Source organism: Paroedura picta, chromosome 1 (genome assembly GCF_049243985.1).
Source record: "Paroedura picta isolate Pp20150507F chromosome 1, Ppicta_v3.0, whole genome shotgun sequence".
NCBI lineage: Eukaryota > Metazoa > Chordata > Lepidosauria > Squamata > Gekkonidae > Paroedura > Paroedura picta.
The window spans coordinates 11,769,323-11,791,690 of NC_135369.1; the positions used below are offsets into that span (position 1 = coordinate 11,769,323).

Below are 22,368 nucleotides of genomic sequence, written 5' to 3' on the forward strand. Positions count from 1 at the left end.
GAACATAAGAACAGGGCGCCTTATATAGCGTTCGGGTTGCCCACCAAGTAACCCGATTGGGACCCTTTGATTGGTTCATAAGCAAGTGATTGGTCGTGGCAGACAAACAACATCAGCCTTTCTCGATTTTTTTACCGTTGAGAAACCCCTGAATAATTCTTCGGGCTTTGAGAAACCCCAAAAGTGGCACGATCATGCAGAATATGGTTGGGAAGCAGAGCTGTGGACACGCCCACCTGGGGCCCCTCCCCTCCCCACGCCCTCCAGGCCCATCATTGGCCATTTGAGGGGCAGGTCGACATAACCATATATAGTCATATGACTTGATAAATGTTTAACAGATTTTAACAAATTGATTAACTCCCACTCATTCAGGAAACCCTCATAGGGCCCTCAAGAAAGCCTGGTCTACATAAACAACACCTCCTATGTTATTTCTGTTTTTTCTTTCCCCTTTTTGGTGCAAAAACATCTTATGCGGCAGCCATAGGGAAAATCTTTAAGATACGCAATGAAAAATGCAATGGAAATCCATTACGGAAGTAATCGTCCACTGGCAACATTGAAAGGACAGAGAGCCAACTTGGTGTATTGATTAGGAGCGCTGACTTTTAATCTGGCGAACCAGGTTTGATTCCGTGCTCCCCCACATGCAGCCAGCTGGGTGACCTTGGGCTCGCCACGGCACTGAGAAAACTGTTCTGACTGAGCAGGAATATCAGGGCTCTCTCAGCCTCACCCACCTCACAGGGTGTCTGTTGTGGGGAGAGGAATGGGAAGGCGAATGTAAGCCGCTTTGAGACTCCTTCGGGAAGGGAAAAGCGGCATATAAGAACCAACTATTCTTCTTTTTCTTCTTCTGCAGGAAACAAATAGATTGTACAAGACTGAGTTACAGGTTTGCCAGCCTCCGAGTGGGGCTGGGGGTTGTCCTGGAATGACAGCTAGTGACAGGATAAAACTCCTCTGGAGAAAATGGCACCTGCAGAAGGTGGAGTCTATAGCATCATTCCCTGGCACTGCTTCCAAATCTCCAGAAATGTCCCAAGCTGAAGTCGGCGACCCCAAACCAAACTCTCCCCAGCCTTGATCTAGCTCAGCATCCCATTTCAAAGAGCAGCCAGTCAGCGGCTTCTCCTCCTGGTGGAGACCCCTCTGCTCCGACAAGCAGCTTTCAGAGATAGATTGCCTTTAAATGTGGAGGTTCAATTGAGTTATGGCCACCAATAGCTCTTGCTTGGTCATTCCCCCATAGATTTGTCTCGTCCTTCCATCTGGGCAGATTTGTGTCATGTCTGCTGGTTGATTTATTAGGCTAAAAGGTTCCAGATAGACAGGGAGGTGCTTCTTGAGTTCTCTTTAAAACAAATTGTTCCTTCCCGCTTAAGCCCTTGTGGACGACAGCCCACTTTGCATCGCTCCTGTTTGAGTGAGAAGCGGGATATAAATACGTAAATGCAAATGCGTGCCTGGACGAATAAAACGTGCTCTGGGCCGGCCTGCCCTGGGTGCCCTAGGCTAGCCTGATCTCATCACGGTAGGGAAGCTAAGGTTCAATCCGGGTCTGTGTTTGGATGGGAGATTTCCCGAGAAAGCCCAGGGGTTCTAGGCAGATGAACGCAAACCACTTCTGCATGCCTCTTGCTTGGAAACTCTATGGCGGGGGTGGCCAAACTGTAGCTTTCCAGATGTCCATGGACTGCAATTCCCAAGAACCACTGCTCAATGCAGGATCAACCCGAGTCAGTACTTAGAATCATAGAAACATAGAGTTGGAAGGGACCACATGGGTCATCTAGTCCAACCCCCTGCACTATGCAGGACACTCACAACCCTCTCGCTCACGCACTGTTAGCTGCCACTCCCTTGAGCCTTCACAGAATCAGCCTCTCCGTCAGATGGCTCTCCAGCCTCTGTTTAGAAATCTCCTAAGATGGAGAACCCACCACCTCCCGAGGAAGCCTGTTCCACTGAGAAACCGCTCTGACTGTCAGGAACTTCTTCCGGAGGTTTAGATGGAATTTCTTTTGCATTAATTTCATCCCATTCATTCTGGTCTGTCCCTCAGGAGCAAGAGAGAACAACTCTGCTCCATCCTCTACCTGGCAGCCTTTTAAATACTTGTAGATGGTTATCAGATCCCCTCTCAGTCGCCTCCTCTCCAGGCTAAACAGACAAAGCTCCCCCAACCTTTCCTCCTACGTCTTGGTCTCCAAACCCCTCACCATCTTTGTTGCCCTCCTCTGGGCACCCTCCAGTTTGTCTACATCCCTCTTCAACTGGGGTGCTCAAAACTGAACACAGGACTCCAAGTGAGGCCGAACCAGAGCAGCGTAAAGAGTACTTGGATGGGAGACCCCAAGGAAATCTGGGCTTGCTATGTAGAAGCAGGCAAGGAGCAACCACCTTCTTGCCTTGAAAACCCTGTTAAGTCGGCTGTGACTTAACACCGAAACAAAACAAAACCGCACAAAAATCCTAGAATCGTAGAATTGGAAGAGGCCCTACAGGCCATCGAGTCCAACCCCCCCTGCTCAAGGCAGGATCCGCCTGAGGCTTCCAGGATAAGGATCTGTCCAGCCAGTGATAGCAGGAAAAGGTTGGTCTGACAGGGGCTCTTGGACTCATATTTGGTTGAGCAGGAAAAGGTGATTGAGGAGCTATGAGACTGTTTTTCCCGTAACGGGCTCGCCCAGGGCCTTCCCGCCCCCTTCCCACCCCTTGAATCCTTGGCTGATGTTTGATGAACGGAAGCTAATGGTTAAGAGAGGGTTTCCTGCTCGGCCTTCTCAGTTGTCCAACGGTGCTCAGAGAAGGTAAACCCTGCCCCTCGCTGGGTCACAGTGCGCCTGCAAAGACCGGTTTGAGCCTGAGAGATTCCGGCAAGATCTGTTGTATTCATGCTTCAGTAGCACAAGAAGAATATCTACAAGGGGCATCGCAGGAGAGGTGTCCTTCGCATAGTCAGATCGGGAGCTTCCTGATATTTTTTCCAAATTATCTCCTCCTGGGCCCTGATTGGCTTGATTGGAGACTTCCTCCCTTCTGGCCTCCGGAACAGGCGGAATGATTGCAGGACAGAACAGAGACAGTTAGGTATCTCTCTCTTTCCTCTCTGTTTGTTACATAGCAGTTTCTCTTCTGAATTAAACTATTCTGCAAGCAGCCAGTGCCTCAGAGCGCTGTGGGTGGCCAAAAGCAATGAACCTCCTTTCAGGGCAAGTCCCCCTCCTCCCAGGGGCAGAGTGGCCAGATTTTCCTTGAGAAATTTGTGGATATTTGGTGGTAGAGTCTAGCGAGGGCAGGATCTTGGGACAGGAGGAAAGTTGCCAGCTCTGGGTTGCTCAAGGGGGAAAAAAAGACTAAATAAACAATATAAGACCCATTTTTTAGGGATGCCACCTCTGGGTTTAGAAATACTTGGTGATTTTAGGGGTGGAGCCTGAGGGGGGGGGTTGTGGAGGGCAGGGATTCCAGGGAGGTATAATGCCACAGAGTCAGCATGGTGTAGTGGTTAAGAGCAGTGGCTTCTAATCTGGCGAACTGGGTTTGATTCCCTATGCCTCCACACTCAGGGGTGACCTTGGGCTAGTCCCAGTCCTATTGGAGCAGTTCTCGCAGAGCTCTCTCAGCCCCACTGACCTCTCCGTGGGTTTGTTGCGGGGAGAGGAAGGGAAGGCGATTGTGAGCTGCTTTGAGACTCTTTTGTGCAGTGAAAAGTGGGATATAAAAACCAACTCTTCTTCTTCCCAAGCAGCCATGTTCTCCATTAGATTCAGTATATGATCGCCTGCCAGAGAGGAAACAGTGGGGAAATGCACTGTTCAACCCGTTCACGTTCTGGTAAGATTTTTGTGTACTATTTGAACAAAGGGATAGACTTCATTTGTTTTTGGGTTTTTTTGTTTACTTATTTTCGTATTTGTATCCTGCCACTCCCACACAAGTGGCTCAGGACGGGTAACATTCGTGCCCCAAATAAAATATAATAAAACAGTTAAAACCACCCATTAAAATATGCCAGGTGACAATACAACCTCCCCTACTCAGCAGCCTCCTTACAGTGCCTTGGGGAGGGAGGGGGGACCCAGGGTCACCAGATGGACAAGCTGATTTGGGGAGGGGACTAGATCTTCCCTGCTCTGGCCTCAACCAAATACCTGGTGGAAGAGCTCTGTCTTACAGGCCCTGCATAACTGGGCTAGTTCTGTTAAGGCCCTCAGCTCACTGGGGGGCTCATTCCACCAGGTTGTGGCCAGGACCAGAAAGGCCCTGGCCATGGTTGAGGCCAGGTGAACCTCCCTCAGGCTAGGGGCCTCCAGCAGATCAGCACTCACAGACAGAAGCCCTCTGCAGCGGGGTGTAAGGAGATAGGAGGTCCTGCAGATAGGAGGGCCCAGACCATGAATGGCCTTCAAGGTTAACACCAAAACCTTGAATTGATCCGGGCTGCAACTGGCAAGCAGTGCAGCTTCCTCAGCACCGGCTGGATGGGGGCCCTCCAAGCTGTTCCTCTGAGGATCCCAGCAGCTGCATTTTGCACCAGCTGCCATTTCTGGGTCAAGGACAAGGGCAGGCCAGCATAGACTGAGCTACAAAAGCCCAGTCTGGAGGTGACTGTTGCGTGGATCACTGTGGCTAGGCAACCCAGGGACAGGTAGGGCACTCGTAGGTGGAAACAGGCCAAGCGGGCTACCCTTGTGACCTGGGCCTCCATTGAGAGGGAGGCATCCAGGATCACGCCCAAATTCCTAGCCGAGGGCGAGGCCTGGAGTTGCACCCCAGCCAGTACGGGCAGGCACGCCTCCTGATCTGCCTCCTTCCTGCCCAGCCACAGGACCTCCGTCTTGGAGGGGGCTGAGTTTCAGGCAGCTCTGCTCTAACTAGCCAGCAACAGCTCCTGAACCTCCGGCAAATGTATCCGGGGGAGAGTTCAGGTATGCTCGCAGGGTTGTTAATCGACCTGGCATTACACAACATCAGTATCGGCTCTGCCCTAGCCTTAACATTAGCTGTGTGTTCAGTTTGTGTTGTTCTCAACCTCTACGTGGGGCCTGGGGATCTCCACACAGCAGAGAGCCGTCTCCCCAGAGAAGATGGCTGCTTCGGAGGGGGGACTCGATGGCCTTCTACTCACCAGTCCCTGCTGCCCCGCTGCTCAGATCTCCAGGGATTTCCCAATCCAGAGCTGGAACCCTAAAGAAATGGGCCTCGTGTTATTTTTGTTGATACTTACTACTTTGTCTTTGACCAAAGGGACTCCATTTTGTTTTGACCAGGGCCAAGCCTGGTGGAGCCAGTTTCCGATGTCAGAAAGGGCCATGTTTTTTTGTTCCTTTGGATATGTTGTGAACACACAAAGAAGACAACATGTGTGCCCAGTACATGTTGCACAACGCACCCAACCCATTCCAAAATATGAAAGGGCACTTCTGGTGAACTTGCCACATGTTTATTCCGAAGATTGATGTCGACAGATCCCACAAGGCACACGGGGAAAGAGCATGGTTGTTCTGCTCCTGGGAAGGGGGGCATTTTTGATGGTTTCTGGAGGAATAGCAGTCGTGATAAATTTGTGTTTGTAGCCTGTCCTTTCAAACGCAAGAAGATACTTCCCTGCAGTGGCATGTGCGCATCTCCAGCAGACCCTCACCAAAGCCAGCATCATGTGAATTGTTGAACTGTGTATGTGTGAAAAGGATCTAGGAGTCTTAGTGGACCATGAGTCAGCAGTGTGACTCAGTGGTTAAAAAGGCAAATGGTATTCTGGGCTGTATCAAATGGAGTATCATGTCCAGATCACAGGAGGTGATGGTATTGCTTTGCTCTGCTCTGGTTCGGCCTCACTTGGAGTCCTGTGTTCAGTTTTGGGCACCCCAGTTGAAGAGGGATGTAGACAAACTGGGGCGTGTCCAGAGGAGGACAACAAAGATGGTGAGGGATTTGGAGACCAAGACATATGAAGAAAGGTTGGGGGAGCTTGGTCTGTTTAGCCTGGAGAGGAGGCGACTGAGAGGGGATCTGATAGCCACCTTCAAGTATGTAAAAGGCTGCCAGGTAGAGGATGGAGCAGAGTTGTTCTCTCTTGCCCCGGAGGGACAAACCAGAACCAATGAGATGAAATGAATTCAAAAGAAATTCCGCCTAAACATCCGGAAGAAGTTCCTGACAGTTAGAGCGGTTCCTCAGTGCAACAGGCTTCCTCAGGAGGTGGTGGGTTCTCCATCTTTGGAGATCTTTAAACACAGGCTGGAGAGCCATCAGACGGAGAGGCTGATTCTGTGAAGGCTCAAGGGGGTGGCAGGTTACACTGGATGAGCGAGAGGATTGTGAGTGTCCTTCACAGTGCAGGGGGTTGGACTAGATGACCCAGGAGGCCCCTTCCAACTCTATGCCTCTATGAAGCAGGGACTGCTGCTGTCTGCAGAGCTCAGCATTCCACCCCAGGAGGAGCTGGGCGTCAGGACCTTGGCCAGAGCTTCTGCCATCTGATCTCCGGGGTCCGTGTCCTTTTGCTCTCTCCTTACGCAATCTGCCTGGCCAATCAATCAGTGCGTGTCAAGGGGTATAATTAGTAATTATCACCGGCAACAATCGAGAGGCGTTGATATAAAAGACACATTCCGGGCCCTTCGCTCGACAGTGTTGTCGGCTCCCTCCCCGTACAGCCTGGCAATGATTTACGCCCGCCTCTTAGCCAAGGCCCGAGGCTGCCTTCGTCTTCACAACCTCCTCATTCGCCAGTGCCTGGCCGAAGTCCTGGGGGTCTTCGTGCTGATTGTGAGTCTCAGAAATGATCTGTTCCTTTGTTTTTTTTCTTGATCACCCACCTTTCTCCTCCGTGGGATCCCCGAACGGCTTATGGCCTTCTGCACTCCTTCGGTTTAGCCTCACAACAACCCAGTAGGGATACCGGCCTCTAGACAGGCAGCCCCTGCAAGGACAGCTTCTCTGCAGACTGCAGAGATCAAGGCCCCTGGAGGACATGGCTGCTTGGGAGGGTGGTCTTCATGTTAAGAGCAGCGACCTTTTAATGCGGAAAGACGGGTTTGATTTCCCACTCCTCCACATGCAGCCAGCTGGGTGATCTTGGGCTTTTTCAGAGTTCTGTTAGAGCTGTGAGTAGTTTTCTCAGAACTCTCTCAGCCCCACTGATCTCACAGGGTGTCTATTGTGGGGTGGGGAAGAGGGCCCTCCAAGCTGTTGTGGGGTGTGGAAGGGGAAGGTGTTTGTAAGGGACTCCTTCAGGTAGTGAAAAGTGGGGTGCAAAAATACCACCTCTTCTTCTTCGTGTCTGGAACTCCCTGCCATTGTCTCGCAGTGCCCCTTACAAGAACCATTGTGGTGTCGTGGTTAAGAGCAGCAGACTCTAATCTGGAGAACTAGGGACGATTCCCCACGCCTCTTCGGAGCCAGCTGGGTGACCTTGGGCTAGTTGCAGTCCTGTTAAGAGCTGTTCTCACAGAGCCGTTCTGTCAAAGTTCTCTCAGTCCCACCTCCCTTACAGGGTGTCAGGTGTGGGGGAGAAAAGGAAAAGTTTTTGTAAGCTCTGGGACTCCTTCGGGGAGAGAAAAGCGGGATATTAAAAACAACAGTCCTTGTGACCCCAGCACCGGTCACCAAAAAAAGTCCTGAAGGAGTAGATAGGCTGGTGGTTTGAGCTGACAGCAGGCTACTTCTGGTGTGGTTAGAGAGACCCTCGCTCAGGCTGGGTCCCTTGCAGCCTGTCCAATTGCCCAGGAAAAGTGAGACAGCAGATTTGGTGTGTGTGTGTGGGGGGGGGGGGGTTGGAGCCTGGGGAGGAGAGAGTTTAGGGAGGACAGGGACCTCATTGGGGTCCAGTGCCATGGCATTCACCCTCCAAAGCAGCCCTTTTCTCCAGGGGAAATTCTTAGTTGTTGGAAGATCAGCTGTAATACCGGAGGATCTCCAGGCACCACCTGGAGGTTGGCAACCCTAGCTGTTGCCCTGCACATGCCAACACCTTCCATGTGCCTAACAGGAACCAGAGCTTTGGCGTTCATTGCACCTGACCCAAAGTAGCAAAGTTCAGGCTCCGAAAACGTTTTCCTACTAAGGAGCCCCAGGCCCTTATTCGGAAAGTGCTCCGAAAGGGAGCCTTATTCCGGGAGGTGATTGCTGCCCCCTCTGCCGCCTTCTTGAAATGCTGCCCCGTCTTATTGCAAAACAAACCGTGCCTAGATTTCCGTAGGGCCTGTTTCCAGCCAGACAGCTTGGATGACATTCGAAACTCCTGCGCCAAGGACCTTTGAACTGGAAACCCCTTATAGATTTTTTTTGCACGCAAAGGAGAAAGAAATGAACTGATTATCTGCGGTCCTGCCGATTAAGGAGGAAAAAAGATTAGATAATAGAAAAAAAGAGCTTTTTTTCCTTCTGTGGTTGCAAAGTCAGCGCATTTGTCACAGAGAAAATCGGAAACCTTTTCTTTATAGATCAGTAGATCGTTCCTTTTTCTCTCTCCTGCATTTTCCCTTTTGCTTCTATTATAGCTTACAAAAACTTTTCCTTCTCTCCCCCGCATCTGGCACCCTGAAAGGGAGGTGGGACTGAGAGAAATCTGAAAGAACTGCTCTGTGGGAACAGCTCTAGCAGGACTGTGACAGAGGCTGGAGAGCCATCTGACGGAGAGGCTGATTCTGTGAAGGCAAAGGGATGGCAGGTTACAGTACGTGAGCTATTGGGATGTGAGTGTCCTGCATAGTGCAGGTGGTTGGACTAGATGACCCATGAGGTCCCTTCCAACTCTATGATTCTAGCCCAAGTTCACCCAGCTGGCTCCATGTGAAAGAGGACTGGGCAAACATCTTTCTTCTTTTACTTTACCTTTTATTGTCTAAAAGAGCATTCTAAAAATTATTGCAAGATAAATAAATGAAAGCTCCTCCTCATAGGAACTCAGGGAAATTCTCCCCACATCTTGTGGGGTTACCGGGGGGGGGGGGGGCGATGTCCTGTCCCTTTAATACAAGTGTCAGGTGTGTAAACAGGATTCTTTCCCCTGGCATGGAGATGAATAACATTGCCTAGCAAATAACACCCATTAAGTCTCTGTTCAAGGAACAAGGGCTTTTGTTCCAATCCTGCCTGGTCCTGTTGATTATCCCGGACTGACCTAAGACCAAGGGAGGAGAAAGAAAGCCACAATGACCCCCTGGCCTTGATGGGGCTGCCCCGTATCCAGAGCCACGGTGGACATACTGTGCCTCTCCAGATGTCCACAAACTACATTTAGCATGAGCCCTGCCAGCTGGGCATCTCATGGGAACCATACTCTGTAGACATCTGGAGAACCACAGGTGAGCCACCCCTGTGACCAGAGGAAGTTTTCAGTGACTTGAAGGTTAATAACATCACCCGGTGGGGTTCCCAGCTCTGGGTTGGGAAGTACCTGGAGACTTTGGGGATGGAGCAGGGAGTGGGCGAGATTTGGGATCAGTGGAGGCTAATGCTATGCCATCCACCCTCCAAAGCAGCCCTTTTCTCCAGGGGAACGGATCTCTGTCTCCCGGAGATGAATTCCAGTGGATTCCCAGGTCCCACCTGGATAAGGTGACCAGATTGTCCCACTTTTGGAGGGACATTTGGGGGCACCTGGCAAACTGTACTTGTTGAAATTTTAAAAATATATATTACAATACTATTTTTGCGTTCTATGAAACTTTTTGTTGCTCCATATAGACCAAATTTTTAATCAAGAACCCCCCACCCAGTCAATGGTGTCCCGCTTTACCAATGTTAAAATCTGGTCAACCTTACACCTGGAGGTTTCTGCCACACCCGCTAGATGGCATGACATTTTCCCCCTCTAAGCATAGGGTGCTTTGGAGGGTGAATATTAGGCCACTGTCGTAGGGTGGCCAGCCTGGAGGTGGTCAAACAAACTGCAAAGGGAACACGGACCACACACTAAGCAAACAAAACCCCAAAGGTCTGTGTGAACCCGGCTACCTAACGAAATAAAGTCGAACACAGAGTGTATTTTTCAACAGGAATAAATTAACAATGCAGTTAGACCAATAGGAACCGACAGCAGGGCTCTAACAAGCCAATAAAAATGTACAGAGGAGGTTTGTTGTTGTTATGTGCGAAGTCGTGTCCGACCCATCGCGACCCCATGGACAATGATCCTCCAGGCCTTCCTGTCCTCTACCATTCCCCGGAGTCCATTTAAGTTTGCACCGACTGCTTCAGTGACTCCATCCAGCCACCTCATTCTCTGTCGTCCCCTTCTTCTTTTACCCTCGATCGCTCCCAGCATTAGGCTCTTCTCCAGGGACTCCTTCCTTCTCATGAGGTGGCCAAAGTATTTGAGTCTCATCTTCAGGATCTGGCCTTCCAAGGAGCAGTCCGGGCTGATCTCCTCTAGGACTGACCGGTTTGTTCGCCTTGCAGTCCAAGGGACTCGCAAGAGTCTTCTCCAGCACCAGAGTTCAAAAGCCTCAGTTCTTTGATGCTCGGCAGAATGCTAACAGAGCTAACAGGACTGTGACTGGCCCAAGGTCACCCAGCTGGCTACATGCAGAGGAGGAGTGGGGAATTAAACCTGGGTCTCTGGATCAGAAGCTGCTGCTCTCCACCACGACACCATTTGGCTTTCATCCCGAGCGCGAGTAACGTTTTTGCTTACTGGATTTGTTCTGAGGTGAGACTGGCAGGCCTCATAATGTACAATATTCCTAATCAGAATAGTAGGAAACAAAAATAAAACAGCTACAAGTGCATGTTGCCAAGATTCCCTGTTGAACTACACTGCAGGATGCAAACTCTGCATTGCTGTCTTTCACCCCAGACATGAAATAGACCCCCCAGTGTGGTTGCCAGCCTCCAGGTGGGGCCTGGAGAGCTCCTGGAATTACAGCTGCCCTCCAGAATGACAGCGATCAGTTCCCCTGCAGAAAACGGTTGATTTGGACTCCTTACTCTACAAACTCCTTACTCCACAGGCTCCAACCCCAAATCTCCAGGAATTTCTCAACCCAGGGTTGGCAACTCAGCCCGTCCCTCCAAGCAGCAGGGGAAAATTAAGGTAGCCAGCTCTGATTTGTGAAATAGCTTCAACAGGGTATAATGCCATAGAATCTGCCTCCCGAAATAGCCAATTTATCCAGGGGAACTGATTTCCATAGATCAGGTCTTGCTCTGAGAGATTTCCAGCCACCTCCTGGAGGTTGGCAACCACAGGGGGAAAGTGACACACGCTCCTCGTTTGCTCCCCGGTCCATCTCCCCGTCTTGCACCTGCCCTGCACTAACCTGCAGGAATCCAGGTGTGCAAGTGAGCAAGGGAAGTGATCTTGAGAATACACAAGTAGGATCCTCCAAAAGAAAGCTGGTGGTGTGGTTATGATCAGCGACCACGAATCTGGAGAACCAGGTCTGCGTCTTCCCTTCTCCTCTGCATGCAGCCAGCCGGGTGACCTTGGGCTAGTTACAGTCCTCTTAGGGCAGTTCTCTCAGAGCTCTCTCAGCCCCACATTATGGTGTCTTTTGTGGGGAGAGGAAGGCTTTTAAGACGCTTTGAGACGCCTTTGCGTTGTCAAAAACTGGATTAAAAAAACAGCTCTTCTCTTCAAGCCTCACCTGCCAACTCTGCAGGCAGTCCCCCACCACAAACTAGCAATCCCAGGTGTCAGGGTGGCTACAGGTGAGATTCAGGTGGTGTTCCATGATTCCCCTTTCCCTCTCTCAGGTGATCACGTGCAGCGCTTCGGCCCAGTCCATCACCAGCGAGGGGACAAAGGGCGGCTACATGAGCTCAGCCCTGGCCAGCGGCATCGGTGTGATGATCGCTATTCACGCTTCGGGCGGCGTCTCAGGTAAGCTTGGAGCGGGAGCCCTTATCTCTTGGGGAGAGAGATCTGGATTCATTCTCTGCTATCTGCGGCCCTTAATCGCTTTGCACATTCTTATCTCCTGCAGCCTCAGCTCCTGGTGTTCCGTGGGCCGTGACTCAGCCACCTGTCATGACCTGTTGATGCCAAGCACTCAGGGGAGGGTTGCCAGCTCTGGTTTGGGATTCACCTGGAGATTTTGGAGGCAGAGCCTAAGGAGAGCTGGTTTGCGGAGGGGAGGAGCTTCAGTGGTGTGGCAGGGGTGGCCGAATGGGGGCTCTCCAGATGTCCATGGACTACAATTCCCATGAGCCCCTGCCAGCTGGGAATTGTAGTCCATGGACATCTGGAGAGCCACCGTTCGGCCACCCCTGTTGCAAGGTGGCCATTTTCCCCAGGGAAACAGATACCAGGAGATCTCCAGCCGCCACTTGGGGGTGGGTAACCCTAGGTAAGAGCCTCTTGTGGCGCAGAGTGGTAAGGCAGCAGACATGCAGTCTGAAAGCTCTGCCCATGAGGCTGGGAGTTTGATCCCAGCAGCCGGCTCAAGGTTGACTCAGCCTTCCATCCTTCCGAGGTCGGTAAAATGAGTACCCAGCTTGCTGGGGGGGTAAACGGTAATGACTGGGGAAGGCACTGGCAAACCACCCTGTGCCAGGAAAACGCTAGAGGGCGTCACCCCAAGGGTCAGACATGACCCAGTGCTTGCACAGGGGAGACCTTTACCTTTACCTTTAACCCTAGGTCTCGCCTGGAAAATTCCTGCAGAGACTGTGAGGGGGGTTTGTGTAGAGGTTTCACCTTCTGGGGAAGCCATTTTCTTAAGGGAAACTGATCTTGGGAGATCAGTTATAATTCCAGGAGAGCTGCCGACCCCACCCTGTCTTATACTCTGCAGAGGTCCTTTTCCAGCCAAAACTGCACCCTCTGGTCCCTGCCCCCAACTCCCCTGGGATTTCTCAGGAGGAGGGCAATTGAGCCTTCTGGAGACATTTGAATGGGGAAAGCAGTTCAACCATGAGTCCAGTTAGCCTAGGGTTGGGGTGACCAAACTGTCGCTCTCCGGATGTCCATGGACTACAATTCCCACGAGCCCCTGCTGGCAAAGAGTCAAGGGAATTGTAATCCATGACTGCAAATGGGATGTGTGTTTTCAGGATAGTTTGAAGAAGAGAGCTGATTCAGTGAAGGCTCAAGGGGGTGGCAGGTGACAGTGGAGGAGCGAGAGGGTTGGGAGTGTCCTGCATAGTTCAGGGGGTTGGACTAGATGACCCAGGAGGTCCCTTCCGACTCTACGATTCTAAGAAGGCACTTAGCCAAAAAGAAGCTCTAACCGGTGTCTTTTTCAATCATAATTACTTATAACTTTAATGGATGCATTCTTTAGCCATCGTGAGTTACTGTTTCTCAAACTATTTGACAACAGTGTTGTTTGGATAAGTTTGACCTTTGCTCTGTCTTACTTGAAGGAATTTTGCCATACACAGATCCTGCTGGGCTGTTTGATTCTACAGTATCTGTGCACTATGACTCTTTCTCTTCTGCACCAACATCGACAAGGGACATCGAGTAGAGTTAGCTCACTCTTAGCTTAGGCCTTTTTGAACCTCGCTCAGCGGCTGAGCGGCCAGCCTATTGCAGGGGGACCCGGAGCCTGAGAACAGCACCTATAAGTGCCATGGACAAAGAAAGGTTGAGAAGGGCTGCTCTAGATCAGGGGTAGTCAACCTGTGGTCCTCCAGATGTCCATGGACTACAATTCCCAAATGCCAGCATTTGCTGGCAGGGGCTCCTGGGAATTGTAGTCCATGGACATCTGGAGGACCACAGGTTGACTACCCCTGCTCTAGATGACAAGCAAATATTTGGGAGTAGAATTGTATGTGGTTTAAGTCGCTCCCACAGCAATTGAGGAAGGGGGGCTGGAGATGGTATGTTCAAGAACCTCGTCAAGAACCAGCCTCATCCATAGACACGAGACACAAGACACTGGTGGTCTTCAAGCAGCAGCTGGACAGGTGCTCATCCTGGATGCTTTAGGCCAGGTATTCTCAACCAGGGGTCTGTGGACCCCCGGGGTCAACAGAAACTCTGGAGGGGGTCCGCAGCACTTCTCCTCCCATCTTAATGGACTTAAACCGTGTTTCTCCCCCCTTCAATCCTCCTCAAGAATTCCTGTTAACGCAGGTGGTGAAGTCACATCCAGTGACATGTAACAAATGGGAGCATAGCAGGGGTTGTGACCAGCTGACATCACTTCTGGGGCTCTTCAAAGCCCGAAAAATTATTTCAGGCTCCGTGGTCAAAACGTTGAAAAGGCTGGTTTAGGCTGATCCTGCATCGAGCAGGGGGTTGGACTAGATGGCTTGCGGGGTCCCTTCCAACTCTACGTTTCTAACCTTTGTTTTGACGGCCTTTTCTGATTTCTGTCATTCCAGCTTTCTTCCTTTGTTTCTCAGTCTGACTGATCTTTCTTGTAACCTGCCTTGTGTCTCTGTGAGGGAGGCGGACCAGAACTAACTCACTAAATGTCTAACTAAGTAACTTCAGCCGGGCCGCCCTGTTGATCTGGAGCAGCGGAACAAAGTTCGATTGAGGGGCACCTTTAAGACCAACCTTCGACCAGTCCTCCAGCAGCTGCACTGGTTGCTGGTGAAGTTCCAGGTCAGGTTTAAGGTGCAGGTTTTGACCTTTAAGGCTGTACGCGGTCTGGGACCTGTGTATCTGAGGGACTACGTCCCCCAAGGAGCTCTCCGCTCAGCCAGTACCAGCCTGCTAGTGGTCCCCCATCCCAAAGAAGTGCGGCTGGCCTTGACCAGAGTAGAATTGGCCTTGACCAGCACTGATATAGGCCCTTTTCAGGGCTGTCAAAGTTTCTAAAGGCCTGCAAAATGTCACTCTTCCACCAGGAGCACGTACAGTTGGGGCCAATGCCAGCACTTGGTCGCATCATTAAATGCACTTCTTAGCTGCCGTACTCTGACAGAGCGGTTTCTCAGTGGAACAGGCTTCCTCAAGAGGTGGTGGGTTCTCCATCTTTGGAGATTTTTAAACAGAGGCTGGAGAGCCATCTGACGGAGAGGTTGATTCTGTGAAGGCTCAAGGGGGTGGCTGGATATAGAGGGTGAGTGATAGGGCTGTGAGTGTCCTGCATAGTGCAGGGGGTTGGACTAGATGACCCTGGAGTTCCCTTCCAACTCTATGATTCTATGATTCTACTTTGCTCTTCCCATCTGAATCTTGTGATTTATCATTTTAATTTGGACCTAATTGATGCCAGGCTGATAGGTAGTTTCTGTGATAGGGAGGCCTGCCTCACCTTTTCAAGGATTTTAAAAGTAATCCATAACTGGTTTTATGCCATTTAGGAAAACATATTTGATTTTAATGAGCCACCCCAAGACCATTATTGAAGAGGTGTGGCCTTAAAAACTAATGAATGAATGAATGAATGAATGAATGAATGAATGAATGAATGAATGAATGAATGAATGAATGAATGAATGAATGAATGTTTCATTCTGGGGATAAACATTCATGCGCACATGTTCTTCAAGCTCATGAAGGCTTATCCCCAGAATGAAACTTTCTTGGTCCTCAAGGTTCCCCTGGACTTAAATTTTGTTCCAATGCTTCGGACCAACATGGCTCCCCTTGCAAATCTAAACTAGAAGCTGTGATCCCCACTGTATTGAGAAAAGGCATGTATAGATGCTGTCTGAGTTGGGTTTTATACTCCACTTTTCACTACCCTAAGGAGTTCCAAAGCGGCTTACAATTGCCTTCCCTTCCTATCCCCCCAACAGACACCCTATGAGGTAGGTGGGGTTGAGAGAGCTCTGACCGGGCTGCTTTGTGAGGGTTGTGACTAGCCCAGGAGCTTGAGGGACAGGGTTAGGCCAGACTCCACGGCAGGCTAGCAGCTTCCTGTCTTAACGTTTTGCCTCCTCCTGTCTGTATCTCTCCTGCAGGCGGACACCTGAACCCCGCTTTCTCCCTAGCCATGTGTCTGCTAAGCAGGTTCCCGTGGTGGAAGCTTCCCATATTCTCTGCTTTTCAACTCCTGGGGGCTTTCCTGGGCTCCGCCACCGTCTACGCCTTATACTACGGTAACCAAGGCCCACCAAGAAGTTCACGAAGGTCGCCAGCTCTGATTGGGAAAGACCTGGAGATTGGGGATGGGGGTGGACCCCGAAGAGAGTGGGGCTTGGAGATGGGTGGGGTTTCAATGGGGTACAAAACCATAATACAATTGTGATGCATAAGTGTAATACCTGGCTTGTAAGCAGGACATTCCAGCGGGCAGGAAGTTGACTATGAGCCAACGGCGTGATGTGGCAGCTAAGAAGGCGAAGGCAATCTTAGGCTGCAGTGGGAGGAGCATAGAATCTGGAGCCAGGGAAGTTAGGATTCCTCTCTATTCCGCACTGGTTAGACCTCACTTGGAATCTTGTGGCCAGTTCTGGGCACCGCAGTTCAAGAAAGGGATGGACAAGTTGGCACGTGTCCAGAGAAGGACGACTAGATGGTCAAGGGTGGGTGGGAGCCACACCTTACGAAGAGGGTGTTGTGTATGTGGATCTGCCAAGGACTGAGCTTGAGGTCTGAGACAGGATCCCAGGAGACATGTAACCGATCAAGCCGTGCTAATCTAGCCAGTCAGTTTAAACCAATCAGGGCTAATCTAGCCAGTGAGTTTAGACGAATCTGTGCTAATCTAGCCAGTGAGTTTAAACCAATCAGGGCTAATCTAGCCAGTGAGTTTAAACCAATCAGGGCTAATCTAGCCAGTCAGTTTAAACCAATCAGGGCTAATCTAGCCAGTGAGTTTAAACTAATCAGGGTTAATCTAGCCAGTGAGTTTAAACGAATCTGTGCTAATCTAGCCAGTCAGTTTAAACCAATCAGGGCTAATCTAGCCAGTGAGTTTAAACGACTGCGCTAATCTAGCCAGTCAATTTAAACAAATCAGGGCTAATCTAGCCTGTGAGTTTAAATGAATCTGTGCTAATCTAGCCAGTCAGTTTAAATGAATCTGTGCTAATCTAGCCAGTGCGTTTAAACGAATCTGTGCTAATCTAGCCAGTCAGTTTAAACCAATTAGGGCTAATCTAGCCAGTGAGTTTAAACGACTGCGCTAATCTAGCCAGTCAATTTAAACAAATCAGGGCTAATCTAGCCTGTGAGTTTAAATGAATCTGTGCTAATCTAGCCAGTCAGTTTAAATGAATCTGTGCTAATCTAGCCAGTCAGTTTAAACCAATCAGGGCTAATCTAGCCAGTCAGTTTAAACCAATCAGGGCTAATCTAGCCAGTCAGTTTAAACCAATCAGGGCTAATCTAGCCAGTAAATTTAAACGAATCAGGGCTAATCTAGCCAGTGAGTTTAAACCAATCAGGGCTAATCTAGCCAGTCAGTTTAAACGAATCTGTGCTAATCTAGCCAGTCAGTTTAAACCAATCAGGGCTAATCTAGCCAGTGAGTTTAAACCAATCAGGGCTAATCTAGCCAGTGAGTTTAAACCAATCAGGGCTAATCTAGCCAGTCAGTTTAAACGAATCAGGGCTAATCTAGCCAGTCCATTTAAACCAATCCGTGCTAATCTAGCCAGTCAGTTTAAACGAATCTGTGCTGATCTAGCCAGTTGTTTAAAACCAATCAGGGCTAATCTAACCAGTCAGTTTAAACCAATCAGGGCTAATCTAGCCAATGGCACCTGGCCACACCCAAGTCCATTGTGTCAATTATCTATATAAGTGGGGTTGTTGGTTTTAGTGCGGTCTTGGTACAGCTTGTCTCATTTTCCAGCACCAGTGATGAGCTGTAATGACTCCAGAGTCTGTGAGCCCCTGACCCACACGATCCACCCCGGATCTAACATTGGCGACAAAGAATTGGGCATGCCTTGCTTGGAGAAGTGGAGGGAAAGGGGTGATAGTTTATTTGCGCTTAACTACATAAAAGGCAGACATGTTGTTTCCTGCAGCTTGAGAGACCAGAAGGACTCAGAGCCACGGGTTCAAATGACGGGAAAGTTGGTCCCACTTAAATACCAGAAAGTGTTTTCTGACAGGGAGGCCTGTCCGTCGATGGAGTATGCTACCTCAGAACATGGTGTTCACCTTCGTTGGAGGTTTTTAGGAGATGGGAGAGCCCCTGTCAGGAGTGAGGGATTTTTAGTTCTCGAGAAGATGGGGGGCTGGACTGGATGGCCCTTTGGGGTCTCTTCCAGCTCTATGGGATTCCGATTCTGAATCCTCCTTCCAAAGCATCCTTTTTCTCCAGGTAAACTGATCTCTTTTTCCTGGAGAGCCACTGTCGTCCTGGGAGGCCTCAAGCCACCCCTTGGAGGCTGGTGTCCCTAAACCCTCACCTTTAGGAGGTCTAGAGCAGGGGTAGTCAAACTGCGGCCCTCCAGATGTCCATGGACTATAATTCCCAAGAGCCTCCTGCCAGCGAATGCTGGCAGGGGCTCATGGGACTTGTAGTCCATGGACATCTGGAGGGCCGCAGTTTGACTACCCCTGGTCTAGAGGGATGAGTCTACCCCTCCCTCTGTTGTGTCATCACAACCACAAAGGCAAACGATTGATTTAGAAAACGTTATAACCCACGTTTCCGTAGCAGATGGGGGAGCCGTGTCCTGCTGTCGTGGCAAAAGGGAACAGGAGAGCCGTGGCACTTGAGAGGCGAATGACATTTATTCTAGCAGAGGGTTTGGTGACTCAGCACACACTTCAGCAGACATATTGAGCGAACGCACAGCCGCACGAAGCTGCCTCCTGCTGAGTCAGGCAACTGATCCAGCAAGGTCAGCATTGCTGGCCTAGGCCGGCAGCCGCTCTCCGGAGTCTCAGGTTCTTTCCTTCATCTGCTACTTGATCTTTTCCTTTGGAAATGTCAGGACTGAACCGGGGGCCTTCTGCATTTTAAGCAGAAGTGCTAATGCCTGAGCCCAAGCTAAGGGGGCCAACCTCCAGGTGGGGCCTGGAGATGTAGAATTCTGGCTTTCTTGAGGAGGGGGCATCATCTGGGCATGGAATTGGGGTCCCTGTGTGTGGGCAGGTAGTTGTGAGTGTTAGATCCTTGGGTTCATGGAAGAAAACCAGGGCTACTGGGCATACGAACAGCTCTTTATTGTGATCTCAGCATGAGCACAAGTTGTAGAAGGCGACATCAAGACCGAGAAACCCCCCAGAAAACCCCAACATATATACACATAGCAGACAGTCGATCTTCCCGCCAGTGCATGTGACTGGCTAGATCAGATTAGATTGATCGTTGGAGACTTCCTGCTCCCTTGAGCACACTTCCCCCCTGCTTGCCTCCAAAACAACGTAGAAGAGTTGGGCTTTTATACCCCACTTTTCACCGTCCGAAGGAGCCTCAAAGCGGCTTACAATTGCCTTCCCTTCCTCTCCCCACAACAGACACCCTGTGAGGTACGTGAGGCTGAGAGAGGGCTGCTCTGTGAGAACAGCACTGCCAGGACTGTGACTAGCCCATGGTGACCCAGCTGGCTGCACGCAGAGGAGCGGGGAATAAAACCCAGCTCACCAAGATTAGAAGCTGCTGCTCTTAACCCCTACACCATGCTGGCTCGTTCCACCATGTTTGTTTCTCTCCACAGTTTCTAAATATTTTATTCTTCTAAGCAGCCTGATGCTCAATCCTCTTTGCATATTTAAGCTCTGCCAGCCTTTTGGAGGGTGGACTCTAGGACAGGGGTCCTCCAGATGTTCACGGTCCTCCAGATGTTCATGGTCATCCATGATGTTCATGGACTACAATTCTCCAGATGTTCATGGTCCTCCAGATGTTCACGGACTACAGTTCCCATGAGCCCCTGGGGCATTTATAGCACACCAGAGTCCTTCCCCTATCCAAACTGTGCCCTCTTCTGGCTCCAACTCCCAAACCTTCAGCTATTTTCCAACTCAGAGCTGGCAACTCTAAGATGGTTCCAGTTTTCATGCTTAGCTTTTTCAGATTAAAAGATCGCAGCGGGTCAGGGGAACTGGGCAAGGCTTTCATTGGTCTGAGAGAGAAGAACGCTTCTCCGTCTGAGCCGACAAGCGCAGGGTTGGATTCAGTACGAGGCAATTTCCTATCTTAATTCTCGAGACGAGAAACCGCCGTTCAAAAGGAGCTCCCTATAAAATCCATAAAGCGAGCCCTCAGGAAGATCACGAGGGGCGGAAACGACGCCACAGCCAAGGAGCAAATTAAAAGGAAAGGGCTTCAGCGTCCTTCTCTAAACAAACAGGCCTTTATAATAGGGTTTAACGGGCCGAGATCTTGCGTCTGAGACGTTCTTATCCCCTCCGCTGCGTATGTGTGGTCTGACCTACGCAGGCAGATGGAGAAGAGGGGAGAGCAGACTGGGCTGGTTCAGGCAGCGGGTGGCAAAGGCTGCCAGCTCAGGGTCTGGAAATACCTGGAGACTTTGGGGGTGGAGTCGGGAGTGGGAGGGGTTTGGGACGGGGAGGGACCTCAGTGGAGTATAATGCTAAGGAGTCTACCCTTCCCCACCGTTCCTCCAGGGGAACTGATCTTTTCAGTCTAGAGACAAGGTGTAATTCCAGTTGGTCCCCAGGTCCCACCTGGAGGCTGGCAGTCCTAATTCCACCCTCCCAAGCAGCCCTTTTCTCCAGGGGGACTGATCTCTGTCGCCTGGAGATAAGCTGCAATTCCAGGGGATCCCTGTGTTATTGGAACTGTTGTTATTTTGGCTTTTGCCATTTGCACGAAGATTTTAGGCTTAATACCCAGGTCCCACCTGGAGGCTGGCAGTCCTAAGTCCACCCTCCCAAGCAGCCCTTTTCTCCAGGGGGACTGATCTCTGTCGCCTGGAGATAAGCTGCAATTCCAGGGGATCCCTTTGTTATTGGAACTGTTGTTATTTTGGCTTTTGCCATTTGCACGCAGATTTTAGGCTTAATACCCAGGTCCCACCTGGAGGCTGGCATCCCTAAGCCCACCCTCCCAAGCAGCCATTTCCTCCAGGGGGACTGATCTCCATTGCCTGGAGATGAGCTGTAATTCCAGGGGTCCCCAGGACCAACGTGGAGGCTGGCATCCCTAATTCCACCCTGCAACTCCAGGGGCTCCCCCGGTTATTTTCAAATGCTCCCTGCTAGTAGAGAACAAGCCCGAGCTAGTTTTCTGTTTGCAGGGATTTCCCCTGTAATATCTTAAAAAATGGCATCTATCACCCATAGTCCAAAGTGGTATAACGTAGTCTATTCTCTTGTATCATCGAATCTCGTGTGGCCCTTCCTTGCAAACTCAGGGAATTGCTGATCGTCACTGTGGGATGGGAGATAAATTTCTTCCAGCCAGGCTGGATTCTGGAGAATAAGTTGGGCATGAAATTGGGGTCACCGTGGGTGGGCAGGTAGTTGTGGGTTCCTGCACTGTGCAGGGGGTTGGACTAGATGATCCTGGAGGTCCCTTCCAACTCTATGATTCTGTGATTCCTAGAGGTGTAGAATCGTAGAGGCCATCTAATCCAGCCTCCTGCTCCATGCCCATCCACCCAAAGCACAAGTGTTCATCCAGCTGGGGGAGCTCACCACCTCCATAGTGTTGGCAGAGTTTCAATATGCAAAGAGTTGCAGAGCGCCAGGCTGCTTAAAGAATAAAATGGTTTTGTTTAAAAGAGAAACAGACTGTATACAAAGGGGAGAGAGAAAGAGAGAGGGTCCTGTCTAATCGTTTCTGTTTTCTTCACTCAGCCTGTTCGTTCTAGATCAGTGGTTCTCCACCTTCCTAATGCCGCGACCCTTTAACGTTTCTCCTGTTGTGATGACCCCCAACCATCAAATTATGCAAGTGTTCTTTCACAGAAATTAAGCCAAAACTGACCCATGGCGTGAAGATCCATTGTTCATGATTTTATATAAATTGGTTTTTCTCCGGGGTTTCTCAGTTAAGTTCTGCCTCTTGTTGCACCATGCCCATCTCGCTCTTTTCCACCACTCCAGACAGACGAACGCTCTACCTTGATCTACCCTGCAAAGCTGTTGTGTGGATGGTGCTCCCTCCCTGGCCAAGCTGCTTGCCCTGCCACAACCCCTGAGAAAGGGTCGTTCGACCCCCAAAGGGGTCCCGACCCCCAGGTTGAGAACCACTGTTCTAGAGGTGAGCAGGGCGGAATTGCACTTAAAGGAGCTGGAAGTCTCCTTATTGAGCCAATCAGGACATAGGAGAGCGTTTGCAAAATTAAAGGGAGTACATCATCTGTTGTTGTTATGTGCGAAGTCATGTCCGACCCATCGCGACCCCATGGACGATGATCCTCCAAGCCTTCCTGTCCTCTACCATTCCCCGGAGTCCATTTAAGTTTGCACCTACTGCTTCAGTGACTCCATCCAGCCACCTCATTCTCTGTCGTCCCCTTCTTCTTTTGCCCTCGATCGCTCCCATCATCTAACAATGCTAAAAACACTTCTCCTCTGATGCCCCCTGCAGGACATTCTTCTTATGCTCTTGAATCATGCACACTACAGAT

The 22,368-nt window shown here is 50.4% G+C and overlaps 1 protein-coding gene across 2 annotated transcripts in view; it reads left to right on the plus strand.

The window, feature by feature from the left end:
- The first annotated feature begins 6,636 nt into the window (after positions 1 to 6,636).
- Positions 6,637 to 22,368, plus strand: part of ATP8B2 (ATPase phospholipid transporting 8B2) — a 110,106-nt gene continuing 94,374 nt past the window's right edge. For both annotated transcript variants that reach the window (XM_077321725.1, XM_077321714.1), the window contains exons 1-3: positions 6,637 to 6,780; positions 11,713 to 11,839; positions 15,826 to 15,963. In XM_077321725.1, coding sequence (XP_077177840.1) covers positions 6,676 to 6,780; positions 11,713 to 11,839; positions 15,826 to 15,963 — 370 coding nt within the window. In that variant the 5' untranslated portion in view covers positions 6,637 to 6,675. The remainder of the gene's footprint in view (positions 6,781 to 11,712; positions 11,840 to 15,825; positions 15,964 to 22,368) is intronic.